At 44.9% G+C, this 23861-nt stretch overlaps 1 protein-coding gene across 3 annotated transcripts in view; it reads right to left on the reverse strand.

The window, feature by feature from the left end:
• Positions 1 to 6370, reverse strand: part of cntnap3 (contactin associated protein family member 3) — a 226201-nt gene extending 219831 nt beyond the window's left edge. For all 3 annotated transcript variants that reach the window (XM_046306791.1, XM_046306790.1, XM_046306789.1), the window contains exon 1: positions 6144 to 6370. In XM_046306791.1, coding sequence (XP_046162747.1) covers positions 6144 to 6267 — 124 coding nt within the window. In that variant the 5' untranslated portion in view covers positions 6268 to 6370. The remainder of the gene's footprint in view (positions 1 to 6143) is intronic.
• Between the last annotated feature and the right edge of the window lie 17491 nt (positions 6371 to 23861).

The following is a 23861-nucleotide window of genomic DNA, read 5'->3' on the forward strand; positions in this document are numbered from 1 at the left end:
TGGAGTGGGCTAATGCGGTCTGGAACGGGCCCGACTCGGCGAAAGACAACTACCCGGAGTTCATCTGCCGTTTCAGGGCCGTGTTCGATCACCCTCCAGAGGGTCGTGCGGCGGGTGAGAGAATGTTCCATCTGAGACAGGGGACGAGGAGCGCGCAGGACTTCGCGCTGGAGTTCTGGACCTTGGCTGCGGGAGCAGGGTGGAACGACAGGGCCCTGATAGACCATTACAGGTGTAGCCTGAGAGAGGACGTCTGTAGGGAGCTGGCCTGTCGGGATACTACACTTGGCCTGGATGGACTGATAGACCTGTCGATCCGGTTGGACCATCTGCTAGCTGCTCGTGGACGTTCTGAAAGGGTCCTGTCAGTTCTACCTCCTGATCCTCCTGCCCCTATCCCGATGGAGCTAGGAGGTACCGCGTCAAGGGAGATCGGAGGAGGAAGCTCCTCCTGTACCAGTTGTGGCCGGAGAGGGCACACGTCTGGTCGGTGCTGGAGGAATTCATCTGGGAATCATGAGGGCAGGCAGAACACTCATCGGTCACCCCAGGTGAGTAAGCACCACACTCTCCCAGAGTTTCCTGTTGGTCACATGTTCCTATTAATTTGTTTCCTAAATTATTCTCCTTCTCTCCAGCATAAGGCACTGGTAGATTCAGGCGCAGCTGGAAACTTTATAGATCGCGGACTCGCTCAGAGGTTGAGGATTCCGTTAGTAAAAGTAAACCCCCCTTTTCCCGTGCACTCTTTAGATAGTCGACCATTAGGGTCAGGGCTGGTGAAGAAAGCCACAATTTCTTTGGAGATGATTACGCAAGGGAATCACAAGGAGCGAATTAGTTTGTTCCTTATCGATTCACCTGCGTTTCCAGTTGTTCTGGGGATTCCCTGGCTAGCTATTCATAATCCTACGATTTCGTGGAAACAGGGAACTCTACAGGGGTGGTCTGATGAGTGTTCAGGCAGGTGTGTAGGGGTTTCCATCGGTGCTACAACGGTGGAGAGTCCAGACCAGGTTTCCACCGTGCGCATTCCAGCTGAGTATGACGATTTGGCTATCGTTTTCAGTAAAAAGAAAGCGACCCAATTACCACCCCATAGGCAGGGGGATTGCGTGATAAATCTCTAGGTTAACGCTGCACTCCCCAGGAGTCATGTGTATCCTTTGACCCGGGAGGAGAAGGTGGCTATGGAAAATTATATCACCGAGGCTCTGGGACAGGGGTACATTCAGCCCTCCATGTCACCTGTCTCTTCGAGTTTCTTTTTTGTGAAGAAAAAGATGGTGGTTTGCGTCCGTGTATTGATTATAGAGGTCTAAATTCCATCACAGTAGGTTTTAGTTACCCACTACCTCTCATTGCTACGGTAAGTGGAATCATTTCACGGAGCGCAGTTCTTCACTAAACTGGATCTCAGGAGTGCTTATAATTTGGTGCGTATTCGGGAGGGAGATGAGTGGAAAACTGCATTTAGCACTACGTCGGGCCATTATGAGTACCTCGTCATGCCATACGATTTAAAGAATGCTCCAGCTATATTTCAATCCTTCGTGGATGAAATACTCAGAGACCTGCACAGACAGGGTGAAGTGGTTTATATTGATGATATTTTGATCTACTCCGCTACACGCTCTGCGCATGTATCTCTTGTGCGCAAGGTTCTTAGACGACTGCTGGAGCATGACCTGTATGTGAAGGCGGAGAAATGTGAGTTTTCCAAACAATCGGTTTCCTTCGTGGGTTATCGCATTTCCAGCTCTGGTTTGGTAATGGAGGGTGACCGCGTTAAGGCCGTGCGTAATTGGCCGACTCCGACCACGGTAAAGGAGGTGCAGCGGTTCTTGGGATTTGCCAATTACTACCGGAGGTTTATCCGGGGTTTTGGTCAGGTAGCTGCCCCTATTACCTCACTGCTGAAGGGGGGGCCGGTGCATTTACAGTGGTCAGCAGAGGCGAACGGAGCTTTTCATAAGTTGAAGGCGATGTTTACTAAGGCGCCGGTGTTGGCACATCTGGACCCTTCTTTGGCATTTATAGTAGAGGTGGACGCATCCGAGGCTGGGGTTGGAGCGGTGCTCTCACAGCGTTCGGGTGTGCCACCGAAGCTCCGCCCCTGTGCCTTTTTTTCTAAGAAACTCGGGCCAGCGGAGCGGAATTATGATGTGGGGGATAGGGAGTTGTTGGCTATGGTTAAGGCCCTGAAGGGGTGGAGACACTGGCTTGAGGGGGCTAAGCACCCTTTCCTTATCTGGACTGACCATCGTAACCTGGAGTATATCCGATCAGCTAGGAGACTGAATCCTCGTCAGGCAAGGTGGGCCATGTTTTTCACCAGATTTCGTTTCACTATCTCATATAGACCAGGTTCCCTCAACACTAAGGCTGACGCGCTGTCAAGACTCTATGACACTGAGGACAGGTCCATCGATCCTACTCCCATCATTCCGGCAGCTAAGCTGGTGGCACCGGTAGTATGGGATGTGGACGCGGACATCGAGCGGGCGCTAAGGGGGGAACCTACGCCTCCACAGTGTCCGGAGGGTCGTAGGTACGTGCCGCTGGCTGTTCGTGATCAATTGATTCGATGGGCTCATTGTCTACCCTCGTCGGGTCACCCAGGTATTTATAGGACAGTGAGAGGTCTTGAGAGGAAGTACTGGTGGCCCACTTTGAGGAGGGATGTGCGATTCTATGTTTCCTCCTGTTCGGTGTGCACCCAGAGTAAGGCTCCTAGACACTTGCCAAGAGGTAAATTACAACCTCTTCCCGTTCCACAACGGCCGTGGACCCATCTTTTGGTGGATTTTCTTACTGACCTCCCCCCCTCTCAGGGTAACACTACTATCCTGGTCGTTGTGGATCGGTTCTCTAAGTCCTGCCGTCTTATCCCATTGCCCGGTCTCCCTACGGCCCTACAGACTGCGGAAGCTCTTTTCACCCATGTCTTCCGGCACTACGGGGTGCCCGAGGATATAGTTTCTGATCGGGGCCCCCAATTTATCTCCCGTGTTTGGAGGGCATTTATGGAACGTCTGGGGGTCTCGGTCAGCCTTACCTCAGGGTATCACCCGGAGAGTAATGGTCAGGTGGAGAGAGTTAACCAGGAGGTGGGTAGGTTTCTGCGGTCGTATTGCCAGGACCGGCCAGGCGAGTGGGCGAGATATATTCCCTGGGCAGAAATAGCCCAGAATTCACTAAGCCACTCTTCTACCAACATGTCACCATTTGAGTGCGTGTTGGGGTACCAGCCGGTCCTGGCACCGTGGCATCAGAGCCAGACTGAGGCTCCTGCAGTGGAGGAGTGGGTACAGCGCTCTAAGGAGACCTGGAGGGCAGTCCAAGAGTCATTACGCCAAGCGAGTATAAGTCAGAAGAAGAGCGCTGACCGTCACCGCAGTGAGGCCCCCGTGTTTGCACCTGGGGACAGGGTCTGGCTCTCGACCCGAAACCTGCCTCTCCGCTTGCCCTGCCGGAAGCTGGGTCCGCAGTGTATAGGGCCATTTAAAGTCCTGAGGAGAATAAATGAGGTTTGTTATCGATTATTACTTCCTTCGTATTATCGTATTAACCCCTCATTTCATGTGTCTCTTTTCAGGCCGGTGGTAGCTGGTCCCATGCAGGAAAATTATGTACCGGAGGTTCCTCCGCCCCCTCAGGACATCGAGGGGTCCCCGGCATACAAGATACGAGCTATTCTGGACTCGAGACGCCGGGTGAGAGGCTTGCAGTACCTCGTCGACTGGGAGGGGTACGGTCCGGAGGAGAGGTGCTGGGTTCCGGTGAGGGATATTCTAGACCCATCCATGTTGAGTGAATTCCATCGCCTCCGTCCGGATCGCCCAGCGCCTCTTCCTCCGGGTCGTCCCCGAGGCCGGCGTCGGCGCGCTGCGGGAGCTGCGCGTCAGGAGGGGGGTACTGTCACGAATATTACCGAAGGTGACTCCCCTTCTTGTTCGGGTGGCGCTCGGCGGTCGTCGTCGCCGGTCTACTAGCTATCGCCGATCCGTTGTTCTGTGTTTGTTTAGTTTTGTCTAATTGGTAGCACCTGTTTCTAGTTTGGTTGTTAGGATAGGGTTATATATAGTCTGTTTAGCCCGCTTCTGTTTCGTGCGGACTTGTTCGTCTGTTTTGTTGTTTCAGTGTATTTTGTTGGCATCTTTTGCTCTCTGCACCTGACTCCACACCTCTTCACTCATTATCGTAACAGCTGGCCCCTCCCTGGATTTTGTGTTAAACTCTACAACAAAGCTTTATTAGTGTCCAACAAGCTTTCTCTGTTCTGAACACCTCCAAAACAAAGGCCATATGGTTTGGTAAGAAGAATGCCCCTCTCCCCACAGGTGTGATTACTACCTCTGAGGGTTTAGAGCTTGAGTTAGTCACCTCATATAAGTACTTGGGAGTATGGCTAGACGGTACACTGTCTTTCTCTCAGCACATATCAAAGCTGCAGGTCACCCATCTTTTCAGTTCGCTGCAGCTAGCGACTGGAACGAGCTGCAACAAACACAGGACAGTTTTATCTCAATCTCTTCATTCAAAGACTCAATCATGGACACTCTTACTGACAGTTGTGGCTGCTTTGCATGATGTATTGTTGTGTCTACCTTCTTGCCCTTTGTGCTGTTGTTAAATAAAAAATATATTAAAATGTTTCTCTCTACCTCTCTCTACCTCTACAACTCTCTCTCTCTCTCTCTCTCTCTCTACCTCTCGCTCTCTCTTTCAGCCTCTTCCTCTCTGGCTCTCTCTATATATACACTTCTGTCTCTCTCTTCATGTTGTACACACACACACGCTCACACACATACAAACACACACACACACACACCATAAATAGACAGGTGCCATGTTAGTTGAAGGGAGATCACATGGTGTTGCCTGTAGGCACAGCATGCAAAATGATTTTGAATTAAAACTTGTTTTACATTTATTTCTCTAAATTTACAGTAACTGAGAGACCATTCCATTACCCCACCCTTCATCTACAATTATCTGTGAAATTGTATTATTGTGTTTTCTTGCCATTTGCCAGCTGTAACCTATGTCCATTGGTCCTGTAATGCATTATGATTGCCTGCAAAACGCACCTTCAGAATCGAAGCATCAACCATGGCTACACTGATGATCAGTGGGGTTAATTTACACAAGCACTAGTTTACTGGACCATTTCTCTCTCTCTCTCTCTCTCTCTCTCTCTCTCTCTCTCTCTCTCTCTCTCTCTCTCTCTCTCTCTCTCTCTCTCTCTCTCACACACACACACACACACACACACACACACACACACACACACACACACACACACACACACACACACACACACACATATATATATATATATATATATATATATATATATATATGTATATACATACCATTCCGTGGGACCCCGTTGAAAATAAGCTTGTTCAGGAGATTACGCAGTATGTGGGAAATTAAGAAAAGAACACATGCATTGTCCTTTTGAACGTTGGTTAATGCAACCTATGATCGACTATATACGCAGTGGCCAAGCTTCTAATAGGCTACTCTATATAATACTGTATCTTCAAGTGTATAATTGTATCATTTGTCGCATTTGGTGTAGCAAATACATATTTGCGGTGACAAGCACTGATACCATAACCATTACACTTAACCGCAGGGTTATAACCTAATAATAACAGCTGCTAAAAATATATGACACTGATATTCCCTGCACTGCAAACTCTGACAGCTCAATGCATGTTTCCTTTTGACACGCTGGATGGGCTTGCTGCGCATTTCTGTCAAGTGAGAACATCATCATGCATGGCGGGTGTCCACATGGCTAAAGGGAAAGCTCTGTTTAATCCATAACAGGCAAAATAATACTCTGAAAAACATATTCAACCACTCGGCGCAAGAGGTTTAACACATTAACTTCAACGCCCAAACGAATACACATCAATAATGTCACCGCTGACTGTGGTAATTTGTCAACAAAAAAGTTGCCTAAAGGTTTATATCCCCATACTACAAGTAACAAATAAACCATTCTATTAAATCACTCAGATTATATAAAAAGCAGAGAAAAAAACTTGTTTTAATAAACGCAATACAGCAAATTCCACGCCATCCCTCTCCGCTTAAATTGCAGGAATCGTGTTGCGTGTGCTCACCTTTTCCAATTGCCCCATGTGAACACCAGAGAAGGACGGCGAGCTGTAAAATCATTCCACTGTGTCTTCTGGTCCTCAAATCCATGTTCAAAACGAAATGATGCTGCCGGAGGAGAGCGATCATTCCTGTCCTCCTCTAGCTCGGTAAATAATTCGCGTATGCCTCTCTCTGTGCTGCCTGCCTGTGCGTCCGCTCTGTGAAGCGCTCTGCTCACGCCATGCGACTGGTTCCGATTCGAGGAGGAACAGTTGAGAGGGCTGAGAGAGAAATAAACACACCTCTACAGCCCAGCCTCTGATCAGTATCACATATTTTAAAGTGCCCATTATTAAGCACAGACTTCAAGACCAATAAACTATACACATTTTTGGACTTACTGTTGTCTGCTATCAACTAACATTTTTTAACATTTAGCCTGTGTCATGATTAGTTTAACTCTATATAGTTATTTGTGAGAAGGGTAGGCCGTCGCGGTGGCAGTGAGGAGCGAGGGAGACTGATATATCATCGAATAAATTAATATTGGCCCCAACTTTACAATACTTACAAAATAACAAACCGGACGATAAACATGCCTTGCATGTGATAGCACCTACCCAGCCAAACACTTACTGTACCTGTTTAGCCTGTGGCGACAAGAGAAAACGATGGTTTTGAAGTAACTGTCCGGTGAAAATGGCACTTTTAAAAGCTCATAATCTGTTAACTCATATCCAAATAATGATGTTGACTCACCATATAATTGTATTTGTGTCCAAAGTATACATTTGCGGGGGAAAACACTTAAAAGAATGCTTGCTATTTCCTCAAAATAAGCTGCTTTTTAATGTACTTAATTACAATAGTATACTTAATTTTGTAAGGAAAACTATTTAACTCATATTGTAATTAATTACAGATCATATTTCATAGAAATGTGGAAACACTGGACAGCTATTTTAAATCACTGGTTTAAACACCTACACCAGTAGAAATGTACTTTTTCGAGATGTAAGACAATGGACAGAGCTTCACTAGAGGTTTACGTCAATTAAGTAATTGTTTAGTTCAAAGTATGATATATTTGGACTTGAAGTGGCAAGTCCACGTAATGTCTATTCTATTATACACATTCTTATCAACCTACTTTTTGTTTCAGGGCTGGGTGTTATTTGAATGCTACCCCCCCCCCCCCCCCCCATCAGCATGACATTGTTTATTCATCAGAAACAGATGCACAGTTATTCCTCTTTATGACCGAGAACAGCCTGGCGTCAAGTAGGCCACCTGTGCCATTGAGCAAATCAAAATAGGGGTGCAAACTTGTGTTACAAACTTTTACTAGACAATTATCGTAATCCATTGAATAATTTTTCAATTGTCACTCATTTTTGAACTAGTCTGTATACATTTTGTTTATGCATGACCAAATTATAATTCGTATAAATACGTGATATGATAGCATTTTGCAAACCCGTTCCCCTTTTGCCCCAAGATTAATGGTTTTGACCACAAGTTTTGCTTCACTACACATTCCACTGCTTTGGTAGGTGTAACGTTAGCTAAAACTACAAGTGTCTATACATATAATGGAAAGGCAGCCGCAAAAGAAAATTCAAGGAACTTATAGTTACATGTCATTTGCGGCGTCCTTGATCATGAGCAAGCCTGTCATTTCACTTCCCGTGTGAGAACCATGGGCACCGACTGATTTGGCTTTGCCGTATTGAAACCAAAGCCTCCAAGCAGCCTACCTACCAAAGGCTTCACCGTGTACATTACGATGTAGAAAAACACATATCATTCATCCATGTTACTGTAGCTTCAAGTAGTTATCCATGTTACTGTAGCTTCATCTTATTCTTTCCAACTATATATATGGTGGATTCGTGGGCGCAATTTTTGGAAGACGCCAAAACTTTGGAGATAACAATAAATGTCAAGTCAAAGGCTCTGTGCCATGATGCATGGTCTGCAGCCTAAAACCAACATGCTAGCTGAGCCATTCAGGATGCCCCCACGCTAGCATTTAACAGTTTTTTCTTTTTACAAAGTCTGCCAATACTTGAGGCGCGCGCACACACACACACACACACACACACACACACACACACACACACACACACACACACACACACACACACACACACACACACACACACACACACACACACACACACACACACACACACACACACACACACACACACACACACACACACACACACTCTTACAAAAAAAAGCACAAGTTTATTTTTCACCACTTCCAGCCGCATTGAGAAAAAGCAGCAGAGAGACGTAGGATGCTATGTTGCTGGAATGGATGTGCCAAAACTTGCAACTGGAGAAAAAAAGCATCGATAGCAAAGGGCCAGGGTAACATAACCAAAGATAGGGAAAATTGCAGAAAAGAGGAAGGTGTTTTATTTAATCATGATATCTCCCCCAAAAATTCCCTGCAAACGATATTGCCTTCACTTACAATTAATTTGTTCTCACATGTGGAAATTATTTCCTTGCAATATTTTGTTGTGCAATCAATATTTTTGGTTTTATGTTTTGCTTTCAATATGATTATTTTTGTTTGCAATACTATGAATTTTGTTCTTCACTTCAGAAGTTTTTCTTGATATTAATGGCACAAAGGTAACTAATTCACTAGAGGATTGCACCATGTAATAACACTATTACTTGATTAAAGGATTTTTAAGTGCCAATCCTTAATTGAGCAATTAACAAAGTGTGCTCCCTGCCACAGTTTCAATAAAAAGTTGAGGGATTAGGCTGGAGAAATGCAACCACTCTCAAATCCTTAGTCTACAGTATGCTATGGATACAAGGACTGACCATCCATCATATCAAAAACATGTTTTTAGACTATACAGTGGTTGTTTACATTTACTTTGTGAACAAACACTGGAGTAAAACAAGTTTATATTTTAAATTCTGAGGGGTACAACAGTTGAACTAAGCTCACGAGGTATTTAAATACATTATATTCTTCAAGAATCAATGGGTTCATATCACACAAAATAAATGCATTAAGGTCAACATAATCACTCTCATCTGCTAAACCCGCTGGTGGGAGAGATGTTATCATGTTGCATTTATATGGTAATAACTGTTGTTAGGTTCCCCAATAAGAAACCAAAAATCGTTGCTCAATAGAAAAAGAGAATTAACAAATGAGCCACTGACAACCAAAATGAAACAGGTGGGGTTTTAAAATGGGTTCTGAAAGGCATCCACAAGGGGGCCTACTGAGTGGTGGCCAAGTAACCTGCCACATACAGTGCATAGAGGACCTCTGGAGCTCTGTCAGAGTGACCATTGGGTTCTTGGTCACCTCCCTGACCAAGGCCCTTCTCCCCTGATTGCTCAGATTGGACGGGCGGCCAGCTCTAGGAAGAGCCTTGGTGGTTCCAAACCTCTTCCATTTAAGAATGATGGTGGCCACTGTGTTATTGGGGACCTTCAATGCTGCAGACATTTTTTGGTACCATCCCCAGATCTGTGCCTCGACACAATCGAGAGAAAATCCTAAGCCCGTAATAATGTTAAAGTCACTGGCTTGCTGCTACATAGCTCATCCCTCATTGGAGAAAGACCTCCAGTACATACTGTTGTAGAAGGTATGCCAGAAGAGGATGTGTGGGCTATATTGTAGCTGTGGGAATCTGCCTTTGAGCCAACCACCAAGGACACATACAGTACATAGGCCTTAGACCAACAGACACAACAACAACACGCTGGTTTGTTGGCATGAAAGCAATTTAAAATTTGTAGTATTGCATGTTCCTTCACCCATGGAACCATTTAGAGATATCCTTCACATGATCCACAGCTCATTTGTGAAAAGGATAAAATAGCTTGCATCCGAAACATTTGAATTCAAAATACACAAAGGAGTAACACTGACTCATAACGCTTTTATAGACTAGCTAATTATTTAGCGATATGGTGAGAGAGCACTAAGACAAAGACAACAAGAAATTGTAGACCTTTTGTACTAAGGGCACTGCCCGTGAGACGGATTTCACACAAGCACGCGCACACGCACTAACCATAAGGATCACACCCCAGTGCACCGCTGACAGACTACACTTAGATGAACCACTGGGCTATTTAATGGCCGTATCAGATGTCCTGTCAGGTAAAAAGGCTTTTAAACACAAGAGTCTGACTGACTGACAGGGAGAACCTGAGCTTCAAAGGGTTTCCAGCCATTTGCTGCACACACTACGGACTGTATTCTGTCAATGGAAACATATCACTGTGTGTTGAGTGACATGTGCCTCCACAATACCCAAAAGCCTTTATATTGACCAGCTTTGTAAATTCAAGGACAAAGCTTTCCTTTTACTATTTTGTGAGAAATCACTACTTGGCAATGAATGTTTATATCTATTCTTTAGAAATGTAGCTCCATCCATTTATTTGGGACTAGTACTTTCATGTTTAGATAGATGCATCTTGAAAATGTCCTAAATTCCACTCTTTTGAGTGAACCCCTTGTTTCCCCATGGTTGCATCCAAAATGGCACCGTCTTCCCTACATAGTGCACTACTTCTGACCAGAGCCTGTTAAAAGTATTGCATTTTAGGGAAGAGGGTACCATTTTGGACGCACACACTATTTCTAAAGCTGGGTAACCCAAAAGGTTTAATTTGATTTGATTGTATCTGTCTTGGGAAAACCTCTCTACTCAAGTGTAGACTGTATAACATATTTATTTACAGCTCAACACACATTTAATTTTCTATTTCTCACCCCAGATTAAATCCAAACCTATACTAGTCTCCTGTGTTGACAATGTCCAGGAAATTCCAAAGATATTGGGTCTCAGCCTTTTGGGTATTGTGTTGTTGTGTTGCTACCGATATTTGCGAAAGCATTCATAATTGTTTGCCCGTAGTTGATTATGTTCTAATGAATCACTACTGCAAATGCTAAAGTGATTCAAACATTAAGGCTCATTTGTAAAACCAGCAGTGTCCAATCTCTCTATTGATATCTGTTTCTATTTGCATGCCGTAAGACACACTGTGAATGCATCACAGTGTATAATTGCAATGCACTCATACAAACGTTAATGGAGATGATTCCTACTCACACAGTCAGCGTCAAAGAGTCACCGGTGGAATTACATTTCACAGAAGTGAGTCCAGTAACACTGCCTACCCACTGAGCTGCCTTTGTTGAGGCATCACCGTTGTTGTTTTTCGCTTTCAGATGTCCATTTCCCATGGTAACTCCCTATCCCACAGAACAGAGATGTTGAAAAGAGCACTAAAAAAGAGAGATGCGAGGAGAATGTGAATGAGTAAAGTGCTCTGTGTATAAGAGTGGGCAAGATGGAGGGTTATAGTGTTCGATATAAGCCCACCTTTAGTTCCAGGGGTGCTAGGAATTGAGGCTATGTGGTTTTCGTAACAAGGAGTATGGTGTGGTTTCAGTCATTAAACGCAATAGAATGGAAGGAAAAACGGTTTTGTTCTTTAAAATAAGTTGGACAACAAAGACAGCACATCTCTAAAATAGCATGGAGATACCTCTGGGAGCATACAGTAGCTAATGCATATGTATACATCCAAATGTCTTTGATCTGCATTTTGTGTGCCTGGCTACAGTAATCTCTATACTCATTTACATTTCACACAAGTTTACTAAATGTAAACTTGGGAACAGTTTGCATATGAAATTGAATATTCATACTCATTCAGAAAACATTTACTCAGGATTTGTTTGTAGTTTCCTGCATCACAATCTTATTCAATAGAACATAGTTATGCGTTACATGAGCTGCTCAGCTATGCCATGTGGACAAAACATACATTTAGCGGATGCTCTTACCGAGAGCAACTTACAGTAGTGAGCGCATACATTTTCTTTTCTCATATTTGAGCCCCGTGGAAATAGAACTCACAACCCTACTGTTGCATTGCAAGAACCATTCTCTACCAACTGAACGACATGGTGCCACAACATCCCCAGCATACAAATTCATATGAAATAGAGCAGTACTCTATACAGTACTTGCAATCTTTGACGAATCTAGCAGTAATCCAGCCTGCTGGTAATTTTTTTTAAATAGTCATAATCTTGCTTGGAGTGCCAAAATGCAAATGAGACGTCTGTTTCCTCCATGCAAAACATTTTATTGGAACCTTCCTTATTCAGTGTGCTGTAAATAGACAAAATATGATATGATTGGGTTTAACTCCTTTGTGTGTGATGAATTCAATTGTTTCCGATGTAAGGCCTTCTCACACATGAAACGTGAAATCATGTGAAGTAAATCAACAATGGGAAAACAGTTAGACTCATTCAGTGTGCTGCTGTAACATTCTCAAGTACAAACATTTGAAGGAGTTCTTCATTATGGAAAAATTAAGCCGACATTAGGCTCATGCAGTGTAGAGGCGCTAGTTTTGCTATTAGTTAGTTAGCTTGTTGCCTACAGTAAATTAGTCACTTGGCCTGGCAGCTGTTCTAAAGCGCTGTACTGCTTTCTACCTTGTCTCTTTTTGCAATTATTCTGCTTTATATTCCCTCCCTCTTCCAGCTGGTCTCTGTTGTGTAGTGTTTTATTCTGTATTGTTGTGTTGTGTTTTGTTGTGTAGTGTTGTGTTTTGTTGTGTAGTGTTGTGTAGTGATGTGTTGGTAGTGTTGTGTAGTGTAGTGTTGTGTTGTGCATTTATTCTGCTTTTATATTCCCTCCCTGTTCCAGCTGGCCTCTGTTGTGTAGTGTTTTATTCTGTATTGTTTTGTTGTGTTTTGTTGTGTAGTGTTGTGTTTTGTTGTGTAGTGTTGTGTATTGATGTGTTGGTAGAGTTGTGTAGTGTTGTGTTGTGCATTTATTCTGCTTTATATCCCTCCCTGTTCTAGCTGGCCTCTGTTGTGTAGTGTTTTATTCTGTATTGTGTGTTGTGTTTTGTTGTGTAGTGTTGTGTTTTGTTGTGTAGTGTGTGTAGTGATGTGTTGGTAGGGTTGTGTAGTGTTGTGTTGTGCATTTATTCTGCTTTATATTCCCTCCCTGTTCCAGCTGGTCTCTTTTGTGTAGTGTAGTGTAGTGTAGTGTAGTGTAGTGTAGTGTAGTGTAGTGTAGTGTAGTGTAGTGTAGTGTAGTATTTTGTTCTGTATTGTTGTGTTGTGTTTTGTAGTGTTGTATTGTGTTGTGCTGTGTTGTGTAGTGGTGTGTGTGTAGTGGTGTGTGTAGTGTTTTGTAGTGTAGTGTTGTGTAGTGTTGTGTTGTTAGTGTTTTGTTGTGTAGTGTTGTGTTGTGTGTGTAGTGTTTTGTAGTGTTGTGTTGGTAGTGTTTTGTTGTGTAGTGTTGTGTAGTGTTTTGTAGTGTAGCTTGTGTTGTGTAGTGTTGTGTTGGTAGTGTTTTGTTGTGTAGTGTTTTGTTGGTGGAGTTTCGTGTAGTGTTGTGTTGGTAGTGTTTTGTTGTGGAGTTGTGTAGTGTTGTGCAGTGTTGTGAGGTGTAGTGTAGTGTTTTGAGGTGTAGTGTTGTATTGTGTAGAGTAGTGATGTGTTTTTTAAAGTTGTGTTTGTTAGTGATATGTTGTGATGTGTAGAATTGTGTTGTGTTGTGTTGGTTGTGTTGTGTAGAGTACTGTAGTGTTGTGTCTTCTTTTCCCCTCACAAGAAGAATGTGCTTAGTCAGTTAGCTGAGAAAGTATCTGTTTCGATGAGAGAGCATAGAGAGTTTAAGAGATCAAGGTGTTTCCAGCTCCTCTCCTTGGTGTGTGAGAAACAATAAAGAGTCAATCCTGAGTTTGGAGAGCGAAGGTCCTTATGTTCTCACTGACCATACTTCAAATTAGCTGCTTTACTTCAACAGGGGAGGTGATTCGGATGTGACCTGACGGGAGACAGTCAGGGCAGAGAACCACTAAATGCATGGAGAGAAATAGACTATCTACAATTTGTAGACTAACTGGACGTGACCTTTTACAGGCTCGATAAATTCATTGGGCCACAATTCAGCGAACACAAGGAAAGGAAATAAAGCTGAAGGAAGGTAGTACAGTCATTTATGATGGTGCTTTCCCATTCTGTCACGACTTCCGCCGAAGTTGGTGCCTCTCCTTGTTCAGGTGGCGTTCGGCGGTCGACTTCACCGGCTTTCTAGATCTACATTTCTTTTTCCATTTGTTTTGTCTTGATTGTACACACCTGGTTTATGTTACATTATAATTTACTCCCTATTTAACCATCTGGTTCCCACATGGTTTTGTGCATGTTTGTTCTTTGTTAAGTAGTCGCTCTGTTGTGTCGAGCTGGAATATTTTCCCTGTATGGAATTTGCGCGTGACTCCGTCCTACCTGCTGCACACTGACTCTTGACAGAAACACCCCACATTATGGAGTCAGCAGGTACATCCGGTCCTCAGTTACCAGTGGAGGAGCACGTCCAGCAGCACTCAACGATGCTCCAAAATATTGACACAGCCATGGATCGCGGACTGCACACCATGGAGCTATGGGAGAGAGGGCGTTTTCCCAAAACCCCTTCCACTTCACCCAACCCACACCGCTGTCCACTCCTTCGTCACCTGAACCCAGTGGGATTCGACTCTCGCTCCCGAGGGCAAATGATAGGAAGGCTACTGGGTGCCAGGGATTCCTGCTTAAGTTGGAGCTTCACCTGGCGACCATCCACCCGGCTCCTTCGGGACACGAGAGCGTGTCCGCCCTCATCTCCTGTTTGTCGGGGAGAGGACTTGAGTGGGCCAACGCCGTATGAGGATTTCACCCACCGTTTCCGGGCGGTATTCGATCATCCACCGGAGGGGAGAGCAGCGGGGGAACGGTTGTTCCATCTTTGACAGGGGATGAGGAGCGCACAGGACTTTGCACTGGACTACAGGACCCTGGCAGCCAGCGCGGGATGGAATGAAAGGGCCCCTGATCGACCATTACCGGTGCAGTCTACGTGAGGACGTTCGTCGGGAGCTGGCATGCAGGGACACCACCCTTACCCTCGACCAACTGGTGGATTTATCCACAGAATTTCCTGAGTTTTCCCCGCATTCCCAGCATACGGCACTAGTAGATTCAGGCGCAGCTGGGAACTTTATTGACCGGGCATTTGCACTTAGATTAGGGATCCCTTATGTTCCTGTTGATGTGCCCTTCCCTGTACATGCCTTAGATAGTCACCCTTTAGGGTCGGGGCTGATTAGGGAGGTCACAGCTCCACTATGTATGATAACGCAGGAGGGTCATGAGGAGAGAATTAGTCTCTTTCTGATCGTTTCTCCTGCATTTCCTGTGGTGTTGGGGCTTTCCTGGTTGGCCTACCATGACCCCACTATTTCGTGGCAACAGAGGGCTCTTAAGGGATGGTCACATCAGTGCTCAGTGGGATGTGTAGGTGTTTCCATAGGTGCGACTACGGTGGAAAGTCCAAACCAGGTCACCGCCATGCACTTCTCCCCTGAATATGCCGATTTGGCTCTCGCCTTCTGTAAGAAGAAGGCGACTCAACTACCACCCCGTCAACAGGGGGATTGTGCGATAAATCTCTTGGTAGACACAACACTTCCCAGGAGTCACGTGTATCCTCTGTCACAGGAGGAGACGGTGGCTATGGAAACATATGTCTCCGAATCTCTGGGACAGGAATACATTCGGCCTTCCACTTCATCTGCCTCCTCAAGTTTATTTTTTGTGAAGAAGAAGGAGGGAGGTTTACGCCCGTGTATTGACTATCGAGGTATAAATCTGATCACGGTTAAGTACAGTTATCTGCTGCCTCTCATAGCCAGTGTGACAGAGTCATTACACGGGGCGCGCTTCTTCACAAAATTGGATCTCAGGAGCGCTTACAACTTACAAGCGGTGAGTGGAAAACGCCATTTAGTACCACCTATGGGCACTATGAGTACCTCGTCATGCCGTACGGGTTGATGAATGCTCTATCAGTCTTCCAATCCTTTGTAGACAAGATTTTCAGGGACCTGCACGGGCAGGATGTAGTGGAGTATATAGATGACATTCTAATCTACTCCGCTACACGCACCGAGCACGTGTCCCTGGTGCGCAAGGTGCTTGGTCGACTGTTGGAGCATGACCTGTACATCAATGCTGAGAAATGTCTGTTCTTCCAACAGTCCGTCTCATTCCTAGGGTACCACCAATCAGGGGTGGAGATGGAAAATGACAGCATTTCAGCCATGTGTAATTGGCCAACTCCAACCACGGTAAAGAAGGTGCAGCGGTTCTTAGGGTTTGCCAACTACTACCGGAAGTTTATCCGGAGCTTTGGTCAGGTAGCGGCTCCCATTACCTCCTTGCTGAAGGGGGGACCGGTGCGGCTGCAGTGGTCAGCTGGGGCGGACAGGGCTTTTGGTCACCTAAAGGCTATGCTTACCTCGGCTCCCATGCTGGCTCATCCTGATCCTTCCATGGCATTTACAGTGCCTTGCGAAAGTATTCGGCCTCCTTGAACTTTGCGACCTTTTGCCACATTTCAGGCTTCAAACATAAAGATATAAAACTGTATTTTTTTGTGAAGAACCAACAACAAGTGGGACACAATCATGAAGTGGAAGGACATTTATTGGATATTTAAAACTTTTTAAACAAATCAAAAACTGAAAAATTGGGCATGCAAAATTATTCAGCACCATTAAGTTAATACTTTGTAGCGCCACCTTTTGCTGCGATTACAGCTGTAAGTCGCTTGGGGTATGTCTCTATCAGTTTTGCACATCGAGAGACTGAATTTTTTTACCATTCCTCCTTGCAAAACAGCTCGAGCTCAGTGAGGTTGGATGGAAAGCATTTGTGAACAGCAGTTTTCAGTTCTTTCCACAGATTCTCGATTGGATTCAGGTCTGGACTTTGACTTGGCCATTCTAACACCTGGATATGTTTATTTTTTAACCATTCCATTGTAGATTTTGCTTTATGTTTTGAATCATTGTCTTGTTGGAAGACAAATCTCCGTCCCAGTCTCAGGTCTTTTGCAGACTCCATCAGGTTTTCTTCCAGAATGGTCCTGTATTTGGCTCCATCCAACTTCCCATCAATTTTAACCATCTTCCCTGTCCCTGCTGAAGAAAAGCAGGCCCAAACCATGATGCTGCCACCACCATGTTTGACAGTGGGGATGGTGTGTTCAGGGTGATGAGCTGTGTTGCTTTTACCCCAAACATAACGTTTTGCATTGTTGCCAAAAAGTTCAATTTTGGTTTCATCTGACCAGAGCTTCTTCCACATGTTTGGTGTGTCTCCCAGGTGGCTTGTGGCAAACTTTAAACGACACTTTTTATGGATATCTTTAAGAAATGGCTTTCTTCTTGCCACTCTTCCATAAAGGCCAGATTTTTGCAATATACGACTGATTGTTGTCCTATGGACAGAGTCTCCCACCTCAGCTGTAGATCTCTGCAGTTCATCGAGAGTGATCATGGGCCTCTTGGCTGCATCTCTGATCAGTCTTCTCCTTGTATGAACTGAAAGTTTAGAGGGACGGCCAGGTCTTGGTAGATTTGCAGTGGTCTGATACTCCTTCCATTTCAATATTATCACTTGCACAGTGCTCCTTGGGATGTGTAAAACTTGGGAAATCTTTTTGTATCCAAATCTGGCTTCACAACAGTATCTCAGACCTGTCTGCTGTGTTCCTTGTTCTTCATGATGCTCTCTGCACTCTTAACGGACCTCTGAGACTATCACAGTGCAGGTGCATTTATACGGAGACTTGATTACACACAGGTGGATTGTAATTATCATCATTAGTCATTTAGGTCAACATTGGATCATTCAGAGATCCTCACTGAACTTCTGGAGAGAGTTTGCTGCACTGAAAGTAAAGTGGCTGAATAATTTTATAAAAAATACACTTTTATATCTTTATGTTTGAAGCCTGAAATGTGGCAAAAGGTCGCAAAGGTTCCGTCTGATGTCCGCGATCGCTTGATCTGTTGGGCACACACGTCACCCTCCTCTGGTCATCCTGGCATCGGTTGGACAGCGCGCTGTCTTATTGGGAAGTACTGGTGGCCCACTTTAGCTAAGGACATGAGGGTTTATGTTTTCTCCTGCTCGGTGTGCACCCAGTGCAAGGCACCTAGACACCTGCCCAGAGGGAAATTACAACCCTACCCGTTCCACAACGGCCGTGGTCACACCTATCAGTGGATTTTGTGAAGGATCTTCCTCCGTCACAAGAAACACCACAATCCTTGTGGTGTCTCCTTCCTTTGCCCGGTCTCCCTATGGCTCCACAGACTGGGGAGGCCCTGTTCACCCACGTCTTCCGGCACTACGGGGTGCCTGAGGATATAGTTTCTGATTGGGGTCCCCAGTTCACGTCTAGAGTCTGGAGGGCATTTATGGAATGCCTGGGTGTCTCAGTCAGCCTCACCTCAGGTTTTCACCCGGAGGTGGAGAGAGTTATCCAGGATGTGGGTAGGTTTCTGCGGTCCTATTGCCAGGACCGGCCGGGTGAGTGGGCGGCTTTCATCCCCTGGGCAGAGATGGCCCAAAACTCCCTCCGCCACTACTCCACTAACCTATCTCCTTTTCAGTGTGTACTAGGTTATCAGCCGGTCCTGGCACCGTGGCATCAGAACCAGATCAAGGCACCTGCGGTGGATGAATGATTTCGGCGCTCGGAGGAGATATGGTACGCTGCCCGTGTGCGCCTGCAACGGGCCATCAGGCGGCAGAAGGCGAGCGCCCCGACCTCCACCGCAGTGAGGCCCCGGTGTATCCAGACCCGAGGACCTGGTCTGGCTCTCGACCCGAAATCTACCCCTTCGCCTGCCCTGCCAGAAGCTGGGTCCCCGGTTTGTGGGGCCATTTAAAGTCCTGAGGAGACTGAACGAGGTTTGTTGTAGGTTACAGCTTCCCCTTGATTACCGTATTAACCCCTCGTTCCATGTGTTTCTCCTCAGGCTGGTGGTGGCTGGTCTGCTCCAGCAGTCTGAGGTGTGGGAGGTTCCTCCTACCCCTCTGGACATCGAGGGGGCCCCGGCGTATACTGTGCGAGCCATCATGTACTCAAGGTGTCGGGCGAGGGGCCTTCAGTACCTGGTGGAGTGGAAGGGGTATGGTTCGGAGGAGAGATGCTGGGTGCCGGTGGAGGACATCCTGGACCCTTCCTTACTGCAGGAATTTCACCCTCTCCACCGGATCGTCCTGTGCCTCATCCTCCGGGTCGTCCCCGAGGCCCGTGTCGGCGCGTTGCTGGAGCCGCGCGTCAAGGGGGGTTACTGTCACAACTTCCGCAGACAGATTCAGAGAAGGCGGTGTGAGATTAGGTATCTGAGCAGCTGGGACTTAGCCAGAGCAGTGGGTCCAGTCGCTTTATAGCAACGAGCCTGGACAAACTTCCCCCTCAAACTCTACAGAAGGCTCACTCTAAATGAGGCTGTGTTTAAAAATGTACTCACTCTCATATACTTACCTATCTAGTAGGGTAAACGGTTTACAGTGAAGTTTAATAGCTAATGGTTACACACTATGTCTTACTGTGGATTTTACTGTGGATCAAATAGATACCTTGTCATTTTGGACCTGGGTAGTCAAGATGACTGATTGAAAAAGTCAACAAACCGAATCACAACAACAGTTACTGAACATTTTATAATCCATGAACTATCTCTTTCTCTTTCTGTTATAACCTTCACCTACAGTGTCAACAGAGGGAGATAGAGGTTGAAGTGGTTGTTGTACAGCTGCATGGGCCTTCAGGTCCCATCAAGAGCATCTTGACTGGCTCCATCACTGCTTGGTATGGCAACTGCTCAGCATCCGTCTACAAGGCACTGCAGAGGGTAGTGTTTATGGCCCAGTATATCACAAAACTCCCCGCCATCAAGGCCTCTATACAAGGCAGTGTCAGACGAAGGCCCCCAAAAATTGTATGTAACCAACAGCCAAGTCTGTGACCCAAAGCCATAAGAATGCTGAACAGCTTCTACCCCCAAGCCATAAGACTGCTGAACAGCTTCTACCCCAAAGCCATAAGACTGCTAAACAGCTTCTACCCCCAAGCCATAAGACTGTTGAACAGTTCATCAAATGCTATTTACATTGACCCTCTATTATTTTCTTTTATTTTCTTTATTGTTTTGCACTGACTCCCATGCACTAGACTCTACGCACACATTTACACATACTACACTGACACACCAACACACACACACACTCCCACACACACTCTCTCACACACACACGCTCTCACACATAGACACAGTTTCACACGTCACATATGCTGATGCTACTATTTATTAATTATTTATTAATTATTAATTGTTTATTAATTATCCTGATTTGTACATACCGTATTAACTCAATGACCTCAACTACCTGGTACCCCTGCACATTGACTCTATACATGTACTCCTTGAACATAGCCTCATTATTGTTTTTATTGTGTTAGTATTTATTTTTTATTTAGCAAATATTTGTCATATTTATAACTCAGCAATGTTGGGACTTGGCTCGGAAGTAAGCAATTCATTGTAAAGTCTACACCTGTTGTATTCGGCACAAGTGACCAATAAAATGTGATTTAATTTGCGTGGCCCTGCAGCCATAGAAATCCTATAATGCACCTACTGTATATGACTGTAGCCATAGAGATCCTATAATGTACCTACTGTATATGACTGTAGCCATAGAGATCCTATAATGTACCTACTGTATATGACTGTAGCCATAGAGATCCTATAATGTACCTACTGTATATGACTGTAGCCATAGAGATCCTATAATGTACCTACTGTATATGACTGTAGCCATAGAGATCCTATAATGTACCTACTGTATATGACTGTAGCCATAGAGATGTACCTTCTGTATATGACTGTAGCCATAGATATCCTATAATGCACCTACTGTATATGACTGTAGCCATAGAGATGTACCTACTGTGTATGACTGTAGCCATAGAGATCCTATAATGTACCTACTGTATATGACTGTAACCATAGAGATCCTATAATGTACCTACTGTATATGACTGTAGCAATAGAGATCCTATAATGTACCTACTGTATGTGACTGTAGCCATAGAGATCCTATAATGTACCTACTGTATGTGACTGTAGCAATAGAGATCCTATAATGTACTTACTGTATATGACTGTAGCCATAGAGATCCTATAATGTACCTACTGTACGTGACTGTAGCCATAGAGATGCTATAATGTACCTACTGTATGTGACTGTAGCCATAGAGATCTTATAATGTACCTACTGTATATGACTGTAGCCATAGAGATCCTGTAATGTACCTACTCTACATGACTGTAGCCCAAAAAAATGTAAAACCTCTAGAGATGGCTACTCAGTCGCAATGCTGGAATATTGCTTGACGCTGATTCGCTTGATGTATCATCTAAAATATATTATAGTATAGTAACAATGTCCCCGGAGACTGCTGATGTTTTACGTGTCCCCAACCGATTGTGTTTTTTTGTGCTGTTTGTAACTTTTTTCAAACTTATTTTGTGCATAATGTTGCCGCTATCGTCTCTTATGACCAAAAATAACTTCTGGACATCAGGACTGCGATTTCTCACCACGGACTGGCATAATCCTTTTTTTCCTTTGAGTCTGATGAGCCCGACGCGAATGATATACTGCTTTCTCGGGAACAGGCCCAGATCCCCATGATTTGCTTGAAGAGGAGGTGGAGAAAAAGGGTCCAGAGGGCGGGCTGCCTTCTGAGAATTCGTAGGCGATCAAATAAACCTCCACTTCCTTCAATTCTGCTAGCAAACGTGAAATCTTTGGATAATAAAATACAGTATTTGACCTACGCAGAAGATTAAACTACAAACGGGACATTCAAAACTGTAATATGTTATGCTTCACGGAGTCGTGGCTGAACGACGACAATGTTGACATACAGCTGGTTGGTTATACGCTGTATCGGCAGGATAGAACAGCGGAGTCTGGTAAGACAAGATGTGGCGGACTATGTCTTTTTTTAAATAACAGCTGGTGCACGATTTCTAAGGAAGTAGAGGTAGAGGTAGAGTATCTCTGAGGTAGAGTATCTCATGCTAAGCTGTAGACCACACTGTCTACCTAGAGAGTTTGCATCTGTATTTTTCATAGCTGTTTACATACTACCACAGACTGAGGCTGGCACTAAGACAGCATTGAATGAGCTGAATTCCGCCATAAGTAAACAAGAAAACGCTCACCCAGAGGAGGCGCTCCTAGTAGCCGGGTAAACTTAAATCCGTTTTACCAAATTTCTATCAGCATGTTGTCGTGTCTTTACTATCATTAAATTGAAGACTTATAGTGTTTATCAAAGATTCTCTGTAATTAGTATTACGCAATCAACTTGTCAATCATGGAAATGTAATTAACTAGGAAGTCGGGGCACCAAGGAAAAATATTCAGATTACAAAGTTATAATTTCCTAAAATAACTTCTCACTTATTTTATCTGATCAATTAGTCTTCGAATTAATTAATTATTTACCTCACGTTAGTCTCATTCCAAACGTCGTAAATCTGCACAAACCCAGTCTTCACTATGAGTCATCCATACATCAATTGTCTTAAATCATTTATTTATCACTAACTAAGTAATTCACAGAAATGCATAAACAAACAGTAAATATGGTTACAAGAAATGATAGGAGAATGTGCCCTAGAGGGCTAAACCGGCATGGCGGCTTGTTAGACAAAAGGGGAAGTGGGGGTCGACTAAGAAGTCACTCCAGAGTGATAATTATATCAACTGAAATGCTAATCCTTTGCACATGAATTGATACATGGGCATAATCCTCCCTCCTTCTTGGCCACGAAGAAGAAGCCAGCCAACGCAGGAGACGTGGATGTGCGGATGAAACCCTGTTGGAGCGCCTTGAACATAATCATCCATGGCCTGGGTCTCAGCCACAGACAGAGGGTACAGTAGATGTATCTGCGCGGAGGTGTAGCACCGGAAAACAGGTCATGACACAGTCCCAGGATCAATGAGGAGGGAGACAGGTAGCACGGGTCTTGGAGAATACCTGCCCTAGGTCCTGGTATTCCTCTAGGATGTTGGGCTGATAGGCAACCACAGGACTCTCAACCAACGTGGAACCACAGAGGACAGGAAAAGAGGTCTTCCGGCAATCAGGTGACTAGTGTTATTCTTATCCTCGACCATGGCGTTGCAGCCAAGAGAAGCCTAGGAGGATTTTGTGAACTGGTGCACTGGTGATGAAGAAGGGGATGTTATTCTGGTGATTGGACTCCATGGTGAGGGTAGGTGATGTGAGTGATGGTTCCAGATCCTAATGGCCAACAGTCGAGATCTTGAACCGGAAAAGGAGAGGAGAGCGGGTAGACAGTAATGTTGAGGGAGGAGGCAAGGGTCTGATATATAAAAAGTTCCCTGCAGTGCCAGAATACACGAAAGCGGTAGACACAATACATGAGGGACAGGCAAGGGCTGATTTCAAGGTTTTACTGCTAACTTACAAAGCATTACATGGGCTTGCTCCTACCTATCTATCCGATTTAGTCCTGCAGTACATACCTACACATACGCTACGGTCACAAGACGCAGGTCTCCTAATTGTCCCTAGAATTTCTAAGCAAACAGCTGGAGGCAGGGCTTTCGCCTATGGAGATTCATTTTTAAAGAATGGTCTGCCTACCCATGTGAGAGACGCAGACTCGATCTCAACTTTGAAGACTTTATTGAAGACTCATCTCTTCAGTAGGTCCTATGATTGAGTGTAGTCTGACCCAGGAGTGTGGGG

The sequence above is a fragment of the Oncorhynchus gorbuscha genome, linkage group LG16, assembly GCF_021184085.1.
Source record: "Oncorhynchus gorbuscha isolate QuinsamMale2020 ecotype Even-year linkage group LG16, OgorEven_v1.0, whole genome shotgun sequence".
Taxonomy (NCBI): Eukaryota; Metazoa; Chordata; class Actinopteri; order Salmoniformes; family Salmonidae; genus Oncorhynchus; species Oncorhynchus gorbuscha.